The sequence below is a fragment of the Taudactylus pleione genome, unplaced genomic scaffold (genome assembly GCF_031769625.1).
Source record: "Taudactylus pleione unplaced genomic scaffold, aTauple2 ptg000048l, whole genome shotgun sequence".
Classification (NCBI taxonomy): Eukaryota; Metazoa; Chordata; class Amphibia; order Anura; family Myobatrachidae; genus Taudactylus; species Taudactylus pleione.
Window position 1 is genome coordinate 197,776 of NW_028284450.1, and position 20,187 is coordinate 217,962.

The window sequence follows — 20,187 nt, forward strand, 5'->3', positions numbered from 1 at the left end:
CATCAAAATTTTGTTATTTTGCTGGTGATGGCTTGACAAAGGGGGTTGCACTGCGAAGCATTGCCTGAATACATCTATTTTTTACGCATTGAACGTCTTTGAGTGCCGTTTCCTACCTGGAGTGAAGTTGTTATTCTGAAGGGAGCACCAGGGCCATTTGCAGTGTTGTATAGGAGTGCCGGCAATCAATTGTGGAATATATATTTATATATATATATATATATATATACACCTGCATACATACATATATATATAAAAGTAAATATATATATATATATATATATATATACACACACACAAACACCCATTAAACATCCTGCGTTTGCCCCTAATCACTGCGTCCACATTCTCACTGTGACTGCCCTCGGTAACCAATCTTGAGTCATGCGCAGTGTGATTATGACTCAGAAACATGCAGTATTAAAAAAACATTGCTCATCTGCGCAAATGGCTCAACATCAATGGTTTACTGCTGGTGGGCTAAGCCATTGACAATCTATAGTAAAGCCATTCCCATCACTAACGTTTTATTACTAGTAAATTTGTGTTGCCATGGCAACAAAAACGCCCGCCATATTCAAGCCTGTATTTTATATGTTTTATTTATTTTCATAAATATACAGAAACTAAGTTCTTCATAATGATTTTTGTAAAATACAGCATGACTACAACAAAGATAGCAGCCGAAATGACAAAGCGGTTTCATTGTGCGTTCTGTTCTGACAGGCAGCGTTGGGCAGTCTCCTGAGGTCCTGCTGAGGGGCTTTGACGTGGCAGAGGTGTGTTAGGCGGAAGTAGCTCGCTGTGTCTACAGTCCTGACTCCTGCTGCTGCTACCGGTACCTGCAACACGGAGTCTACAGCGGCAGCAGTAATAACAATAATGTCCGGCTGGGCTGGGTTCTCTGAACATGAACTTAGGCGAATTAAGTTGCAGCGAGGTATGTGCTTATTATACGGAGTGTACGCAGCGTGTACTATACAGAGGGATCGAATGTACGCATTGTGTACTTTACAGAGAGGGATCGTATGTACGCAGTGTGTACTATATAGAGAGGGACAGTATGCACGCAGTGTGTACTATACGGAGAAGGACAGTACGTATGCAGTGTGCATTATACGGAAAGGAACAGCACGTACGCAGTGTGCATTATACGGAGGACAGTACGTATGCAGTGTGTATTATACGGAGAGGGACAGTATGTATGCAGTGTATATTATACGGAAAGGAACAGCACGTATGCAGTGTGCATTATTGTACGCAGTGTGTACCATACGGAGAGGGACAGTATGTATGCAGTGTGCATTATACGGAGAGGAACAGTACGTACGCAGTGTGCATTATACGGGGAAGGACAGCACGTATGCAGTGTGTACCATACGGAGAGGAACAGTACGTACGCAGTGTGCATTATACGGGGAAGGACAGTACTTATGCAGTGTGTACCATACGGAGAGGGACAGTATGTATGCAGTGTGTATTATACGGAAAGGGACAGTACGTACGCAGTGTGCATTATACGGGGAAGGACAGTACGTATGCAGTGTGTACCATACGGAGAGGGACAGTACGTATGCAGTGTGCATTATACGGAGAAGGACAGTATGTATGCAGTGTGTATTATACGTAGAGGGACAGTACGTATGCAGTGTGTACCATATGGAGAGGGACAGTACTTATGCAGTGTGTATTATACGGAGAGGGATCGTATCTATGCGTCCATCATATGGAGAGGAACGTTATGTGGGATGCAGTCAGGAAGCTGACAGTTGAAATGCCGGCTTCCCGACTGTCAAAACCCGGCAGGGGTCTAATGATATCGCTATCCCTGCGATTACCGACATACCGAACAAGGGCAAGCCGGATGGGGGGGGGGGAGGGGTTAGGTTTATGCACTGGGGGGGGGGGGGTGGTTAGGGTTAGGCACCCCTTAAGGAGGGTTAGAGGGGGGAGTAGAGTTAGTTATACTTTCCTTTTTAGCTGTTGGGATATTCACTGCTGCTGGTCTTCTGGCGTCGGAATTTGAACCGCCGGACATAGTTCCGGCAGTATTTCCTACTGATACCCGTTATGTGCGCACTGTGCATTATAAGGAGAGGGACCATAGTTATGCAGTGTGTATTATATGGAGAGATGGACAGTACATACGCAGTGTGCATTTTATACGGAAAGGAACAGTACGTACGCAGTGTGCTTTATACGGAGGACAGTACATATGCAGTGTGTACCATACGGAGAGGGACAGTATGTATGCAGTGTGTATTATACGGAAAGGGACAGTACGTGCGCAGTGTGCATTATACGGGGAAGGACAGTACGTATGCAGTGTGTACCATACGGAGAGGGACAGTATGTATGCAGTGTGTATTATACGGAAAGGGACAGTACGTACGCAGTGTGCATTATACGGGGAAGGACAGTACATATGCAGTGTGTACCATACGGAGAGGGATAGTACGTACGCAGTGTGCATTATACGGGGAAGGACAGTACTTATGCAGTGTGTACCATACGGAGAGGGACAGTATGTATGCAGTGTGTATTATACGGAAAGGGACAGTACGTACGCAGTGTGCATTATACGGGGAAGGACAGTACGTATGCAGTGTGTACCATACGGAGAGGGACAGTACGTATGCAGTGTGCATTATACGGAGAAGGACAGTATGTATGCAGTGTGTATTATACGTAGAGGGACAGTACGTATGCAGTGTGTACCATATGGAGAGGGACAGTACTTATGCAGTGTGCATTATACGGAAAGGAACAGCACGTACGCAGTGTGCATTATACGGAGGACAGTACGTATGCAGTGTGTATTATACGGAGAGGGACAGTATGTATGCAGTGTGTACCATACGGAGAGGGACAGTATGTATGCAGTGTATATTATACGGAAAGGAACAGCACGTATGCAGTGTGCATTATTGTACGCAGTGTGTACCATACGGAGAGGGACAGTATGTATGCAGTGTATATTATACGGAAAGGGACAGTACGTACGCAGTGTGCATTATACGGAGAGGAACAGTACGTACGCAGTGTGCATTATACGGGGAAGGACAGCACGTATGCAGTGTGTACCATACGGAGAGGAACAGTACGTACGCAGTGTGCATTATACGGGGAAGGACAGCACATATGCAGTGTGTACCATACGGAGAGGAACAGTACGTACGCAGTGTGCATTATACGGAGGACAGTACATATGCAGTGTGCATTATTGTACGCAGTGTGTACCATACGGAGAGGGACAGTATGTATGCAGTGTGTATTATACGGAAAGGGACAGTACGTACGCAGTGTGTATCATACGGAGAGGGACAGTATGTATGCAGTGTGCATTATACGGGGAAGGACAGTACGTACGCAGTGTGCATTATACGGGGAAGGACAGTACGTATGCAGTGTGTACCATACGGAGAGGGACAGTACGTATGCAGTGTGCATTATACGGAGAAGGACAGTACGTATGCAGTGTGCATTATACGGAGAAGGACAGTACGTATGCAGTGTGCATTATACGGAGAAGGACCGTATGTATGCAGTGTGTATTATACGTAGAGGGACAGTACGTATGCAGTGTGTACCATATGGAGAGGGACAGTATGTATGCAGTGTGTATTATACGGAGAGGGATCGTATCTATGCGTCCATCATATGGAGAGGAACGTTATGTGGGATGCAGTCAGGAAGCTGACAGTCGAAATGCCGGCTTCCCGACTGTCAAAACCCGGCAGGGGTCTAATGATATCGCTATCCCTGCGATTACCGACATACCGAACAAGGGCAAGCCGGATGGGGGGGGGGGAGGGGTTAGGTTTATGCACTGGGGGGGGGGGGGGGGTGGTTAGGGTTAGGCACCCCTTAAGGAGGGTTAGAGGGGGGAGTAGAGTTAGTTATACTTTCCTTTTTAGCTGTTGGGATATTCACTGCTGCTGGTCTTCTGGCGTCGGAATTTGAACCGCCGGACATAGTTCCGGCAGTATTTCCTACTGATACCCGTTATGTGCGCACTGTGCATTATAAGGAGAGGGACCATAGTTATGCAGTGTGTATTATATGGAGAGATGGACAGTACATACGCAGTGTGCATTTTATACGGAAAGGAACAGTACGTACGCAGTGTGCTTTATACGGAGGACAGTACATATGCAGTGTGTACCATACGGAGAGGGACAGTATGTATGCAGTGTGTATTATACGGAAAGGGACAGTACGTGCGCAGTGTGCATTATACGGGGAAGGACAGTACGTATGCAGTGTGTACCATACGGAGAGGGACAGTATGTATGCAGTGTGTATTATACGGAAAGGGACAGTACGTACGCAGTGTGCATTATACGGGGAAGGACAGTACATATGCAGTGTGTACCATACGGAGAGGGATAGTACGTACGCAGTGTGCATTATACGGGGAAGGACAGTACTTATGCAGTGTGTACCATACGGAGAGGGACAGTATGTATGCAGTGTGTATTATACGGAAAGGGACAGTACGTACGCAGTGTGCATTATACGGGGAAGGACAGTACGTATGCAGTGTGTACCATACGGAGAGGGACAGTACGTATGCAGTGTGCATTATACGGAGAAGGACAGTATGTATGCAGTGTGTATTATACGTAGAGGGACAGTACGTATGCAGTGTGTACCATATGGAGAGGGACAGTACTTATGCAGTGTGTATTATACGGAGAGGGATCGTATCTATGCGTCCATCATATGGAGAGGAACGTTATGTGGGATGCAGTCAGGAAGCTGACAGTCGAAATGCCGGCTTCCCGACTGTCAAAACCCGGTAGGGGTCTAATGATATCATCATCCCTGCGATTACCGGCATACCGAACAAGGGTAAGCCGGATGGGGGGGGGGGGGGGTTTGGTTTATGCACTGGGGGGGCGGGGCGGTTAGGGTTAGGCACCCCTTAAGGAGGGTTAGAGGGGGGAGTAGAGTTAGTTATACTTTCCTTTTTAGCTGTCGGGATATTCACTGCTGCCGGTCTTCTGGTGTCGGAATTTGAACCGCCGGACATAGTTCCGGCAGTATTTCCTACTGATACCCGTTATGTATGCACTGTGCGCACTGTGCATTATAAGGAGAGGGACCATAGTTATGCAGTGTGTATTATATGGAGAGATGGACAGTACATACGCAGTGTGCATTTTATACGGAAAGGAACAGTACGTACGCAGTGTGCATTATACGGAGGACAGTACATATGCAGTGTGTACCATACGGAGAGGGACAGTATGTATGCAGTGTGTATTATACGGAGAAGGACAGTACGTACGCAGTGTGTACCATACGGAGAGGGACAGTATGTTTGCAGTGTGTATTATATGGAAAGGGACAGTACGTACGCAGTGTGCATTATACGGAGAAGGACAGTACATATGCAGTGTGTACCATACGGAGAGGGACAGTATGTATGCAGTGTGTATTATACGGAAAGGGACAGTACGTATGCAGTGTGCATTATGCGGAGAAGGACAGTATGTATGCAGTGTGTATTATACGGAGCGGGACTGTGTATTATACGGAGCGGGACAGTACGTACGCAGTTGCATTATACGGAGAGGGACAGTATGTACGCAGTGTGCATTATACGGAGAAGGACAGTATGTATGCAGTGTGCATTATACGGAGAAGGACAGTACGTATGCAGTGTGTACCATATGGAGAGGGACAGTACTTATGCAGTGTGTATTATACGGAGAGGGATCGTATCTATGCGTCCATCATATGGAGAGGAACGTTATGTGGGATGCTGTCAGGAAGCTGACGGTCGAAATGCCGGCTTCCCGACTGTCAAAACCCGGCAGGGGTCTAAATGATCTCATTATCCCTGCGATGCCTGGCATACCGTACAAAGGTAAGCCGGACGGGGGGGGAGGGTTAGGCTGCGGGGACGATGGGTTAGGTTTATGCACTGGGGGAGTGGGGGGGTGGTTAGGGTTAGGCACTCTAAGGAGGGTTAGAGGGGGGAGTAGAGTTAGTTATACTTTCCTTTTTAGCTGTCGGGATATTCACTGCTGCCGGTCTTCTGGCATCGGAATTTGAACCGCTGGACATAGTTCCGGCAGTATTTCCTACTGATACCCGTTATGTATGCACTGTGCGCACTGTGCATTATAAGGAGAGGGACCATAGTTATGCAGTGTGTATTATATGGAGAGATGGACAGTAGTTATGCTGCGTGTATTATATGGAGAGAGACAATTACATAGAAACATAGAATTTGTCTACATATAAGAACTACTTGGCCCATCTAGTCTGCCCAATTGCTATATAATGTGATGAGTATCCTGCTGTCAGTGCTCTGTTATATAGTGATTCCTCTGGCTCTGTCAATAAATTAGTGATTTTTGCTGATCAGGTTTGGGAATGTGAGAATGTTATACTGAGTAACAAGATTGCTGTATCTAATGTCAGTAAATTTAAATAAATTATCTGTATAAATATTTAGAAGGGCAGCAGCCACAATGCATCTATTTTTGGGGGTGATTCATTTGTCTTGTGAGCTGCGATAATTAATTGGCACCTAGTGTTGCTATTCAATTGTTCTGTGCGCCCATTATTTATTGCGGTCATCGCGCCCTATTAGACCGAGTTTAGCCCTAACCATGGGTTGCTCCGTTCAGGCCATCGCGAACGGAGTAACAATTGGATTGCTCTGTCGGACGCCCAAAACTAATAGCTGCCCAAGAAACAATTGAATCGTCCCCTATCAATGTTGCAAATGTAATGTGGTGGGTTACCCCTTTCCAAAACGTGGAAGTAGGGCCAGAATACAGAATTCACTTAAATAAGGATATGAGTGTACTTCTCCATGTTTGAACTTAAATTGGAAAAGTCATGCAAGTTAAATGTTTGTGGATTTGATTGCAGTACTGTGCATTAGGGTAAGTGAGAGAGATTGCCAGTGGTGATTTCACAGTGCATATCATCAAAATGTTAATATATTCTTATACTATTGTAAAGTACATACCTTCTTTTATTATCCTGTAACAGATTTATGACTTGTTCACTGAACTTTGGTTATGTCTCATTTTTACTCCGTTTAAATCCTTGAGCCAACAATATAATGAAAATTTAATCTTTTCAGTAAATAATACATTAACTTGTACTGCAGTGTCAGTTTTCTCAGTACTGTAAATAGTGAGAATTCCATGGCTCAAATAAACAAATATAGAACTGAAATAAATAATTCAAGTTTAATAAACACAAACATGCTAAAAAAAGTCCACTTTGTGAATCATCCACAATAATTGAAGTCACAATAAACTTCAGTTGAAGATTATGCCTGCATCTTAATGCAAGGTCTTTATAGAAAATCATTCCCTATTACAAATTAGTTCCATGGAACTGTTTTTCTCCTAGTTGCAATAAGTCTCTGAAAATAAAAAAGGATGGTGCCCATAAAGTGAAGTTATCTAGTATAGACATGCTCAGTCACATTCTTCATATATAGGACAGGGGCGTGTAGTCACGGTAGGCAGAGCCTCCTCTGTCATACTCCTGAGATTTGATATAAAAATGATTAGAATAATACAAAGAAGATATTTATAACTTGAAAACATAATCTTTGTTTATTGTAATCATTTTTATAGTTAACACTCACCAGCTTTGTGGAGCTCCCTGGTACTGCAGGGAGACTTCTGTATAGTCAGACACTGCTTGCACAGTTAGGGGTGGGGTCACACCACAGGCGGTAAGCTGCACAGAAAGAGAGATAATAGAGGCATGCCTCTGACTATATAAGAGGGGAGTGTCTTGAGCACTGATGGACACCTTGGATGTGTCATGTGACCAGGAAGTGCACTGGAATGTTTAGAGATTGGAGCTCAGTCAGCAGCACGAGAAGACACAGTGATGCAGGTAGAAACAATGGACACTGAAGCTTAGAGTAGTGAGGGGAGAGTTACAGTGAGTAGGGGGTGAGACAGGCTCCCAGCAGTCAGACCTATCTCCATGTGTGCCTCCCCAGCCATTGACCTCACCGCACGTTACTTGTATAGGACTCTCTGGTAGTGAAGCAAGATAATTAATTGAGTATATTGCAGTACTGTTTATTATTACAATTTGAAGGAAAACCTACATTAAAACAAAATTATAAAGGCTCTTCTCTGTGTATAATATATACATTTGCTCTATGTAAAATGCTGAGTATACAGCCAGTATTCCTGGAATATTTTATCAGTTCATCAGTGACTTTCCACAGACTTCATAGAACAGGAAATACTAGATGGAGATACTTAGCAATTATTTCCTCTTCAGCAGTGTAGAGAATATGATCTTTCCCTACACGTTGTCTCTATATACAGACTTCATCAGGGAATAGTCTGTGTATATAACAAATTCTTAAAGATTTGTGAATTGCACTGATTAAAATGGCTAACATGCAATGACAGAATGTTTGAGTAAGCAAATACTCCTTTTTCCATGTCTATTTCTTTATCCCATGCATGCTCTGGTTTGGCCTGGGCTGTCAAAGAACACTCCAAGGATTTCTGTCAAACATTGCCACAATTAGATGTTTTATGTAACTATGTTAAATTGTTAATATTAACTTTTATACAGTGCCAACATATTACGCTTTGCTTTTAAGAGAATAGTTATTAATCACATCTGTTCATGCCCTATTGGAGCTTACAGTCCAAATTCTCTTCCACACACTAACCTACCAGTGTAGTAGTGTTCACTCTGGGTCTGGCGCCGGGCAGAGCACCCGACCACGAAAGGGGCTTTTTGCACTCGTCCCCGAAAAGGTGGCATGTCTGTGAGAAGGGGCGTTTCTTTAAGACGCGACCCCTTTTCATCACTTTTGGGGGCAGCCCGGCTCTTACGGACATGCTGGGCTCCCCCCAAGCTCTCCCTTCTCTGTGAATAAAAACCGTCGGTGATCGCTTCACCGCTATTTTCCCACTAGCGGGACACTGCATCCCATGGGTGGGGACGGCACCAGGCAGGTTGTTTTAGAGGGCCGCCACCAAAAGGGCAGGCTCCATTCTGCCCTTTTGAAATCAGGCAGGGAAAGGTGCCCCGCTAAAACAGCCTAGCGGGAATGCTAGTATAGTGTATGGACTACTGTGGAATTAAAGCATTCAGTGGAAACAGGAAACCTAAAACTCCACACCAATAGTGGTCTTATTGGAATGGAACTGATGTCCCTAGTACTATGAGGTAGCAATGCTAACCACCATGCCATTCCATAATTAACACATTGTAATATATGAACATTCAAAAGCTTAAACCATCTAGTTCATATTTGCTAACTCTTGCTTTCTCCCCTCCAGGAGAAGCCCAGAGAGGCGATGCAGGTGACCACTCCAGGGATAGGAACTTCACATGATTAGGCTCCGCCCCTATTGCAGCAAAATGCAGCACGTCGGCGATCCGTGGAGGAGGGGAGACTAAAACTTTGCAATTTGTGCCATTTAATCACACCTCCTCCGTACGCACCTGCGATACCTGGTATTAAACTCCTATCCTGCCCACTTCACTAGGAAGTGGGCTGAATGCGAGTGATCCACCCAATCTTTCAGCAGTTCAGGGGACTACCCAAAAAATCGGGAGTCTCCCAAATCTTCAGGGAGAGTAGATAAGTATGATCTAAATTAACTTTTTTTTTTTTTTTGGTTTCTATCAGGACTGGCACCAATAATTTTCCTCTTTGTATTACATCTTGTTGTATGCCCTGCCTCTGGAAAGATTCATTAATTGTGCTAAAGATATGATTTTTTAAAAATCTCTTCTTTCTGCTCCTAAACAGAAGTACCACACACTTTGCGGCAAACAGATTGTCCACCTGAAGCGTTCTTAAGCCGACAACAGCCTCCAGGAAAGAAAGGACTGCATGGACACACTCAGAAGGTGGCTAAGCAGGATAAAGCTGTCTCTGCACGACCAGATGAATCACAGTGCATATCAAAGGTTACTCCGCCTCAAGTAGCAATGCACAATTCAGCCAAAGTGATCAAACATTCTGAAGAAAAACCTAAAGCATTAGTAACTGAGAACACAGACTTCAAATCAGAGCCACATAGTTTAAATACAAAACCTGATGAACAGATATCAAAGAAGGAAATGGAACTGTTAGTAAGTCTTTTTTTTTTTGGTAAAAGGGTTGGGTCACGTGTAAATAAATACATTTGTGGATGATTTATACAAGATATTTGGTTATTAAATTTGATTAAGGAAGTCGACACAATTAGTGGCAAGTGCATAGCAGCAGAAGGTGTAATTTAATACTTTAGGGTCAATCCAGTAAACTACGATGGCACCTCATCTCGCACCAGTGATGTGCGGCGGGGTGAGGCAGAGCCTTTCCTGTCATATTTAGTTATACTCCAAAGTTTTGACTATAAAATTTATAAGAAAAATGTAAAGAAAATCTTATAAATGTCTTCTTTCTGTTATTCTAATCATTTTTATAGTCAAAACTCTACAGTAAAAACTGTATGGCAGGTGAGGCCCTGTCTACCTTTTCCGCACATCCCTGATCAAATCACACCAAATTTCCAGCACTATATACTGCTGCATCTATGTATAAAGCCCACATGAACCCTCGGGTTCATATAAGTATCTGCAAATCTGGCGCTGATACTAGCAGTGCCTCCCCAGTCCTTTACCTCACCGCATGTCACTGTCTTGCACCCCTCGCGGCCTGCTCTGAGCTGGAATTCGCACAAATTTGCTCACAGCCCTATGGGGCTGCGAGCACTTTTTTATGAGTTCGGGCTGCCATAAATTGCAGCTGTTAGATTGATCCCTATGTATATTCTGCATATGGTAAAAAATGATTTATGTAATAATTTAATATTTAGGAACATAAAAATTCCTTCAAATGAAGTATGTACTACCATGAGAGAGTTTACCATCTTGACAAATTCATTAAACGTGGCAAAAGAACATAATGATACAATAGTTCTCAGAAATATGACTAACAGTTATCTGAGGAATTAGGCACGAACCTGTAAATTCGAACACACACATGCTTTTAATGCAATTTTGTATTTCTAATAAAAGGTTGTGTAAAATAATTTAGTGCACAATTTCTTTCTCTGTTTTGGTTATGTTACACCTTTGTTGACTAATATAAAATACAGCATGCATGTTTTTTTCTTTATAAAACTGCATTATATTTTATTATTATTATTATTACGGTGGTTCAAAGATTCAATAATGTGCTTTTATTTTCTCCTATTTTGTTTTAAACCTGATCTATGTAGTTTAAGCAGATGACCCAATAGTATTGTGGGATAGAAAAAGTGCTTTAAAACTGCCAATAACGCATATAGATTGCAGATACGTTTTACAAAATATTCAGAAAATACCCCAATGTATAATCATTATATTAATTCTAATATATATGGGGACATATGCTGTTATAGGGCCAGTAAATGATGGCAGAACAACGATCTGGACGATCAAACATATTTAATAATCAAATCAAATGACCATGACTGTTTTTATACCATTTTAAGCATTAAAGTATTATTGTTCATTTATACACTGACCGGTCATTGTTCAAAATTGTGTTTTATCGGCCAGGTTGGAACTTATCGTTCAGTGTATAGTGTGTGTATAATTCTGCATAATAGTCATATTTTTCTGTTAACCTTGGTCCAGCATGAAATGCTCTCTGCTTAATCCTTGCTGTAAGATGTTCCCACTTGATGATATTTTGGCTTTCTTGTAGTCTCCTGCGCTGCATATATTTAAATGTAATGTGCAATGCTATTATAGCATACTATGGTAATGTGTCTTCACAATATATAACTTATTTAGCAGCATTAGGGAGCATTGCAAAGCTAGAACCCAGAAATACTTAAAATGTTGTATTTAATATCTTACAATGTTGATTAAATCAATGTAGGGCATTTAGCATTCGAACAAAATTTTATGGAATTATTTATTGAATCTTATGTTAAAATAAGCTACTTTAAGGAGGGAGATGGAATAGGGAGATTTAAAATATTTGTGGTGTATCTCTTTATGTCTTCGATGTTATAGGTGAAAATACCTTTGTAACCTAACTTGCTCACCCATTTTGTGAACATATTAGTACACTATAGTTCACAGCTTATCCGCTAGCATACACTAAGTGGTGGTTTCCATTGCTGTCTGTTGTATTTAATTTCATTGTAAACATGTTTATTGCTTGAAGTCTATAAAAAATTGTATCGATGTGATGATGGTTTATATCTTCGCCGTGCCAACAGGAAAGAGAAGTCTAATTTGGATCAACTTCAACTGGAGCAGCGTTTAATAGAAGAAAAAAATAAGCGCAAGAAAGCTCTACTTGCAAAAACTATTGCTGAAAGGTGAGAGAAGGCTTCCATGCTGCAGCTGTGTGTGTTAATGTAGGGGTTGTGTGGTCTTGTGCCTCTGTATGGTCATAGAACTTCTTTGGGACCTGGGCGATATTCTCATGATACAGTAGGGTAAACATTTTACCTTGTTCTACAAAAGCATGTTGTGAGCCTATGAATGTATAATTTTCCTTCACTGACAGTTGAAATCCTACGAAAAAATTTTTTTTTCTTAAATTGGTTATGTGATCTCCCTGTTCTGCAAAGTAATCGGCAGCTTTTACATAAAGCCATGTCACATAAGTGTGTACAGATGGACATGTAGTTGGCATGGTTAGTGTAGCATGATTCTGTGCAGTGGCGTCTTTTTTTTGTGGGCAGGATCGCGCCAATTGCCCAGAAAGAAACATTGTTTAATAGTTACTCCAGATGAACTAAATGAAGGTATGGTTTTTATTTATATTTTTTTTCTTCATACGCAGATCAAGAAAGACCCAAGCAGAAGCTGTGAAACTCAAGAGAATTCAGAAGCAGCTTCAAGCCTTGGACGACTTGGTGTCCACAGACATAAGCATTTTACGGAACCGGATTGAGCAGGCATGCATTGAGTTTTCTCACGCCAAGTAAGTAGTAATATAGTTGATATAGTTTTGTGTCACCGCACTTTTTAAATGATTATTTAACTTTCAAACATGTTGCTACCATTAAAAATACACCGATCAGCCATAACATTAATACCACCTACCTAATATTATGTAGGTCCCTCTCGTGACACCAAAACAGCTCTGGCCCAGGGAGGCGTGGACTCCACAAGACCTCTGAAGGTGTAATGTAATCAAGATGTTAGAAGCAGGTCCTTTTAAGTTCTGTTAAGTTTCAAGGTGGTGCCTCCATGGCTCTGACTTTATTTCTAGATCATCTCACAGATTGGATTGAGATCTGGGAATATGGAGGCCAAGTCAACACCTTGAACTCTTTGTCATGTTCCTCAAACCATTCCTGAACAATTTTTGCAGTGTGGCATAGCACGTTATCCTGCAGAAAGAGGCCCCTGCCATCAGGGTATACCATTGCCTTGAACGGGTGTACTTTGATGCTGATTCTGAGTTAAGAGCAAGGCAAGAAAGAGCAAGTAACTTTGCACCTTGGCAAAACCATGTAGCACTGCAGGTGAGGCAAATTTAAGGTGCAGAGAGATTTAGATTTGAGGGAGAGGGTATCCAAACTCGAATCTAAATTGCAATGTTAAAGTAAAGCTGCCCAGCATTTGTGAAGCTACATGCAAAAGTAGCCAGTATAGTCTTTGCTTGCAAAAAAATACTAAAATTCAAATGTATTTGCACCGCTTGCATTGCAACATGGTTTGTTCAAGATACAAAGTTACTTGCTCTCGTTGGTTTGCTACGAACAGAGAATCAGCCTCCTGATCTGCAAAATGTTTATGTAGGTGGTAAGTGTCTAAGTAACATCCACATGAATGTCAGGACCCAAGGTTTCCCAGCAGAACATTATACAGAGCCGCTGGCTTGCCTTCTTCCAATAGTACTTCCTGGTGCCATCTCTTCCCCAGATAAACTGTGCACACGCATCCAGCCATCCACATGATGTAAAAGGAAAACCTCATTCATCAGACCTCATGAGCCCATTGTACGAGCTTTGGGTGGTAGACAGCAGTCAGCATGGGCACTCTGACCGGTCTGAGGCTATGCAGCCCCATACAAAGCAGGCTGTGATGTACTGTGTTTTTTGACACCTTTCTGTCATAGCCATGCATTTATTTTTTTCAGCAAGTTTTGCTATAGTAGTTGTTATGTGGGAATGGGCGAACCTTTGCTCTCCAAATGGATTAATGAGCCTTGAGCGCCCATGACCCAGTCGTGTTGTTCATCTGTCAGTGGTTATAATGTTATGACTTATTGGTGTATATGGACAAACATACATTTTTCTGCTAGAACATGGTACCTCTGAGCTTTATTTTGAGAGACCTAGCAGCTGCTGGCCTTGAGTGGAGTAATATTGTTGAGTTTGGTTCCTCTAGGTAACAGACACTAGTATATAGCTTCTGTATTGTTTGGTCTGTTACTTCAAACTTCATTTTTGTGTAATCTTGTCTGTAGCCCTTAGTGGTAGTTTATTGTCACACTTTAAGACTTCATTATACACCGTTGTGATGTGACTACAGATTGCAATTTTTCCATTAAATCTGCATATTTAAATGATGCACAACAAGAAAATAGTTACTGGAATACAAGCCCTACAATATGTATATGTAGGGTTACATTATTAAAAACAGCATTACAGACACGTTTATTTGTGAATAATGTTTTTGTTGTGTAATATATAACAGTTTCCATATGCTGACATAACAAGAACTTGAAGCATGGTCTACTATCTTCCTGTTGTGTGATATGGATAATAGGAATATTATGCATAGGAAAATGTGCCATTTTGCTTCTGTTTACTGTGCACTAGGTAGCACTGTGATGGATGATTAGATTTGGCCCTTTGTGCTATTTATTCCTTATATACAAGTATTATATGTTGTTGGGTGTTCTCTGTTTTCTTAGCTCATACATTTGTCATATTGTGATTCTTTTTATTTTAATTGTGTATGTGCTGTGTAAACGTATTTGCATGCACTGTGGTATATTTCTTATGTTATATTTTACCTCTGTGCAAGGTTTTTTGTGATATCCTGTATATCCGCCGCTGTACATCATTAAATAGATTGCCATTGGCCCTTTAGGTTATGTGTGCCCACATTTCATATGTTATTGGGTGAATGCTGATAGTTACTTCTAAATATAATTCCCCAAAATTATATCTCCAGAATTGCTTTTAGTACATTAATTCAGACATTGGGGCAGATGTATGAAGCTTTGGGAAGTGATAAAGTGCACAGTGATAAACGACCAACCAATCAATTTTTCAAACACAGCCTGTAACATGACAGTTGGGAGCTGATTGGTTGGTCGTTTATCACTCTGCACTTAATCACTTTCCAGAGCTTCATACATCTGCCCCATTGGCTCATGTAAATCAGTTGCATACATACAGTAAATGTACAGTCAGGTGCATTAATATTGGGACATTGACAGAATTTTCATATTTTGGCCTCTATTCACCACCACAATGGCTTTGAAATGAAACAAACAAGATGTGCTTTAACTGCAGACATTCAGATTTAATTTGAGGGTAATTACATCCAAATCAGGTGAACGGTGTAGGAATTACAACGGTTTATATATGTGCCTCCCACTTTTTAAGGGGCCAAAAGTAATGGGACAAACTAAATAATCCTAAATCTAACTTTCACTTTTTAATACTTTGTTGCAAATCCTTTGCAGGCAATTACAGCCTGAAGTCTGGAACGCATAGACATCACCAGACGCTGGTTTTCATCCCTGGTGATGCTCTGCCAGGCCTCTACTGCAAATGTCTTCAGTTCCTGCTTGTTCTTGGGGCATTTTCCCTTCAGTTTTGTCTTCATCAAGTGAATTGCATGCTCAATCAGATTCAGGTCAGGGGATTGACTTGGCCATTGCATAACATTCCACTTTTTAGCCTTAAAAAAACTCTTTGGTTGCTTTTACAGTATGCTTCGGGTCATTGTCCATCTGCACTGTGAAGCGACGTCCAATGAGTTCTGAAGCATTTGACTGAATATGAGCATATAATATTGCCCGAAACACTTCTGAATTCATTCTGCTGCTTTTGTCAGCAGTCACATCATCAATAAATACAAGGGAACCAGTTCCATTGGCAGCCATACATGCCCACGCCATGACACTACCACTACCATGCTTCAGTGATGAGGTGGTATGTTTTGGATCATGAGCAGTTCCTTTCCTTCTCCATACTCTTCTCTTCCCATCACTCTGGTACAAGTTGATCTTTGTCTCATCTGTCCATAGGATGTTCCAGAACTGTAATAGCTTTCTTAGTTGTTGTTTGGCAAACTCTAATCTGGTCTTCCTGTTTTTGAGGATCACCAATAGTTTACATCTTGTGGTGAACCCTCTATATTCACTCTTGTGAAGTCTTCTCTTGATTGTTGACTTTGACACATATACACCTACCTCCTGGAGAGTGTTCTTGATTTGGCCAACTGTTGGGAAGGGTTTTTTCTTCACCAGGGAAATAATTCTTCTGTCATCCACCACAGTTGTTTTCCGTGGTCTTCCGGGTCTTTTGGTGTTGCTGAGCTCTCCGGTGCGTTCTTTCTTTTTAAGAATGTTCCAAACAGTTGATTTGGCCACACCTAATGTTTTTGCTATCTCTCTGATGGGTTTGTTTTGATTTTTCAGCCTAATGATGGCTTGCTTCACTGATAGTAACAGCTCTTTGGATCTCATATTGAGAGTCGACAGCAACTGATTCCAAATGCAAATGTCACACCTAGAATCAACTCCAGACCTTTTACCTGCTTAATTGATAATGAAATAACGAGGGAATAGCCCACACCTGTCCATGAAATAGCTTTTGAGTTGATAGTCCCATTACTTTTGGCCCCTTAAAAAGTGGGAGGCACATATAGAAACCGTTGTAATTCCTACACCGTTCACCTGATTTGGATGTAATTACCCTCAAATTAAATCTGAAAGTCTGCAGTTAAAGCACATCTTGTTTGTTTCATTTCAAAGCCATTGTGGTGGTGAATAGAGGCCAAAATATGAAAATTCTGTCAATGTCCCAATATTTATGCACCTGACTGTACGTCTTGTTTTAAACAAGATGATCTGTGACTATAGATTACTATATTACTTTGGCAAATCCAATCCATGATTATTCCACCATCAAACTCTTCTTATTAGGGGAAAGAGTAGTCTGGCTTTTCTTAGTGTGGAAATACACTGCAATGGATAATTCCATTTTTTTTAAATTGTTTTGAAAAATGAATTATCCAGTCTTTAAATGGATAATGCAACAAAGATTGTTAATCTGCATGTTTCAAAGTAGCAGGGGGTGGGGTGAGTTATAATCCTCTATTCAACATAAAAGGGGTTCCACCTTGTCATTGATACTTGTATAATGTCCTGTGACTGTGATTCATTCATTTAAGACTAGGATGTCCAGTAACAATTCTATGTGGAACTGGTTACTGGAAATACTGCAACCGGTAGATGATTTTGGATATAGTGGGCGGAATTCAATTGTTTCTACACCCCTTCACTCCCGACGGAGCTGTTCAATTGTTGCTCCTGTTGGGCGCGAGCAGCTGCCAGCGCTCCATTTCAGCTCGCAGCCCCAGCAGGGTGTAAGTTGAAATGTGCGAAAAGTGACCTGTTTGGGCACCCAAACATCACTTTTCATGGTCACGCCCAGCACTTTGGTCTGGGGTAGCTGCTTTACGCGGCTAAACCCGACCACTTTGGGCGCGAACAGCGCGAATAATGGCAGCAATTGAATAGCGGCCCGCGATCTCCTGTCACTTTAGACGGGAGATCCGGACCGCGTAAACAATTGAATTCCGCCCATTATGTCCTTCGTGTATAAGGATATGATGTGTATAAACTTACATTAAAACCTCTGTGTGTTTGAGCTTGCCCTGATCTAGAGCTGAACCCTGAAACTACTTTGCAGGCGTATGCACTTAGCACCAGCTACTTTGGCAACAAGGGAAACAGCAGGCAGAAACTTTAATCTTGTGCCGTGTAATTTATGAAGGTGGGCTTTCAAACATTAAAGATGTTGCCTTCATAAGAATTTTTTGTCTATAGCCATAACATTTTATAGATGGTCTTGATATGTATAGCAAAGAATAACACTATTTTGTTCATGTGGTACATTTTGACTAGCTCAGAGGTTCCCAAACACTGTCCTCAAGGCTCCCCAACAGACCAGGTTTTAGAGATATCCATGGTTGAGCACATGTGACTTAATTAGTACCTCAGTCAATTTGATTTAGCCACCTGTGCTCAACTTTCATATCTCTAAAACTTGAACTTGAGGACCGTGTTTGGGATCCTCTGAACTAGTTGATTTCTACAGTTGCTTACAGAATTAAAGTTAAGTCTTTATTCTGTTCATCTACAGGAAAAGATACGACCGAGCAGAATCTGAATATGTTGCTGCAAAGTTTGACTTGCACAAGAAAACACAGACCAAGGAACAACTAACAGAACACCTGTGCACTATCATACAGCAGAACGAGCAACGTAAAGCTAAGCGTCTAGAGGAACTTATGCAGGAGCTGGATGTGGAGACTGATGAGGAGAGACTGGAATTGGAGATTGAAGTAGAGCACATGCTGCAGCTTCAGGAAACTGAAGCAAAAAGACAACTGGTGGCCAGTGCAGCAGAAAAAGACCAACAGCCTTCAAAAATACAAGAAACTACTCTATCCCCTTCAGAAAAAGAGACCACTGCAGACAGAGAACCTGTGACACAATCTGCACAGAAGCTTGAAGCTAAAAATGGACAAGACATCACCATTCAAGAGACAAATCCTTCTATAGAACAAAAAGTAATAATTGCTTCTTAAATCTCTACTAAATGACAAGTAATCCGATTATAACAAACTGCTTTGGTAGCATTGTGTATACTGTTTGTTGGAAACCCTCTTTATAACTTGGACATTTGTTGACTTATGTAGACTATCCATAAATCATGGTGTAAAGTTATGGAAATGGACTTGAGAAGACAATGGTTTTTTTTTAGTTTTTTATCCTTTCTTTTCTTTGTTACTACAGCCTTAAATCTGATTTTTTTTTTTTTTTTTTTTTTTATAAGTAAATGTCCTAGTTGCAAAAAATAAGAACTTTCTTTAACACGAACTATGAATTTTTCAGCTTTTTTATTTTTCACAATCTTGTTTGTTTATTTTGTACTTAAATTATACTTCACTGTGATATTGGTATCATATCATTTTTAAGTAACGTTATATTTTAAGACACAGATGGCTAACTGTACAAGAAATATATTGAATTAAATGGTAATATGATCTAATTATTTTGTAAACTGGGAGTGTTGTGAATGTAAATTTTTTTCAAGTTACTTTTAATAAAGCTTAAATACACATCAACATAAATGTATGTTCGCATATCAAACAGAACTTAGCCCGATCTCCTGGAATCGCTGTGCAGTGTGGTAATTACATTTCCTGGAGTTGTATCCAAGCCTCTTTCTCAAAACACTGACTACATATGTGCCCACTTCCAGGACTCAGCGCTCAACCTGTTTCATCATGTGACTTCGTCGGGTGTATCATTCGATAAGTATGGGAGTGCTGCATTATATAGCCACAACTATTTCCTTATTGGTCAGTGAAAAACAAATTTATATATAAGTAAATAGGAACACGATTGATCTTCCGGATTCCATTTTCTTGGAGTCCATATGGAAGTGGCCATTTTGCCTTATTATAAACTCACATTAGTCTCTAAAAAGTATTCGTATATACAGAATGTTTTTTTTTTTTTTTTAATACATCTTATACACAGAACAATTCTAAAGTTTCAACAATATTCATATGTGGGAATACATGGAGTCCCCTATGTATAATTAATATGAGATAATTATAAAATATCAGAATTTTCAGGCAATATTTTAATGGAATCCTTATGGCAGCAGCCATATTTGTAGATCTTCTAGTAGAAAAATAAGAGAGCAATTAGGAAACAAACTTTTTAGTAAATAAAGTAATTAATAGCCAATTCATATGATATCAACTTACACATTCTAAACAGAATTAGATATACTTCCCTACAATACATAAATACAACCTACATTAGTGTATTACAATGTTTTGCTAGAATTTATATAATAAAGCTCAACCAATATCAGAAAACAATTGCTTATATTAGTAATATATTAACAGAATACCATCAAAAGAGAAAATGTAAGCTAATTATAAAACTTTTTATTAAAA

At 41.0% G+C, this 20,187-nt stretch overlaps 1 protein-coding gene across 2 annotated transcripts; it reads left to right on the forward strand.

Annotated features, from left to right (window-relative positions):
• Positions 1-795: 795 nt before the first annotated feature.
• GORAB (golgin, RAB6 interacting) lies at positions 796-19,329 on the forward strand. 2 transcript variants are annotated; one of them, XM_088460538.1, is made up of 6 exons: positions 796-940; positions 9,300-9,323; positions 9,776-10,097; positions 12,228-12,329; positions 12,800-12,940; positions 18,354-19,329. In XM_088460538.1, exons 1-6 carry the CDS (start codon positions 883-885, stop codon positions 18,799-18,801), a joined length of 1,095 nt encoding a protein of 364 aa, XP_088316664.1. In that variant the 5' UTR covers positions 796-882; the 3' UTR covers positions 18,802-19,329. The 2 variants fall into 2 exon arrangements, with proteins under 2 accessions (XP_088316664.1, XP_088316665.1); XM_088460539.1 differs by lacking the exon at positions 9,300-9,323 and having other exon boundaries at positions 18,354-19,328.
• The last annotated feature ends 858 nt before the right edge of the window (positions 19,330-20,187 follow it).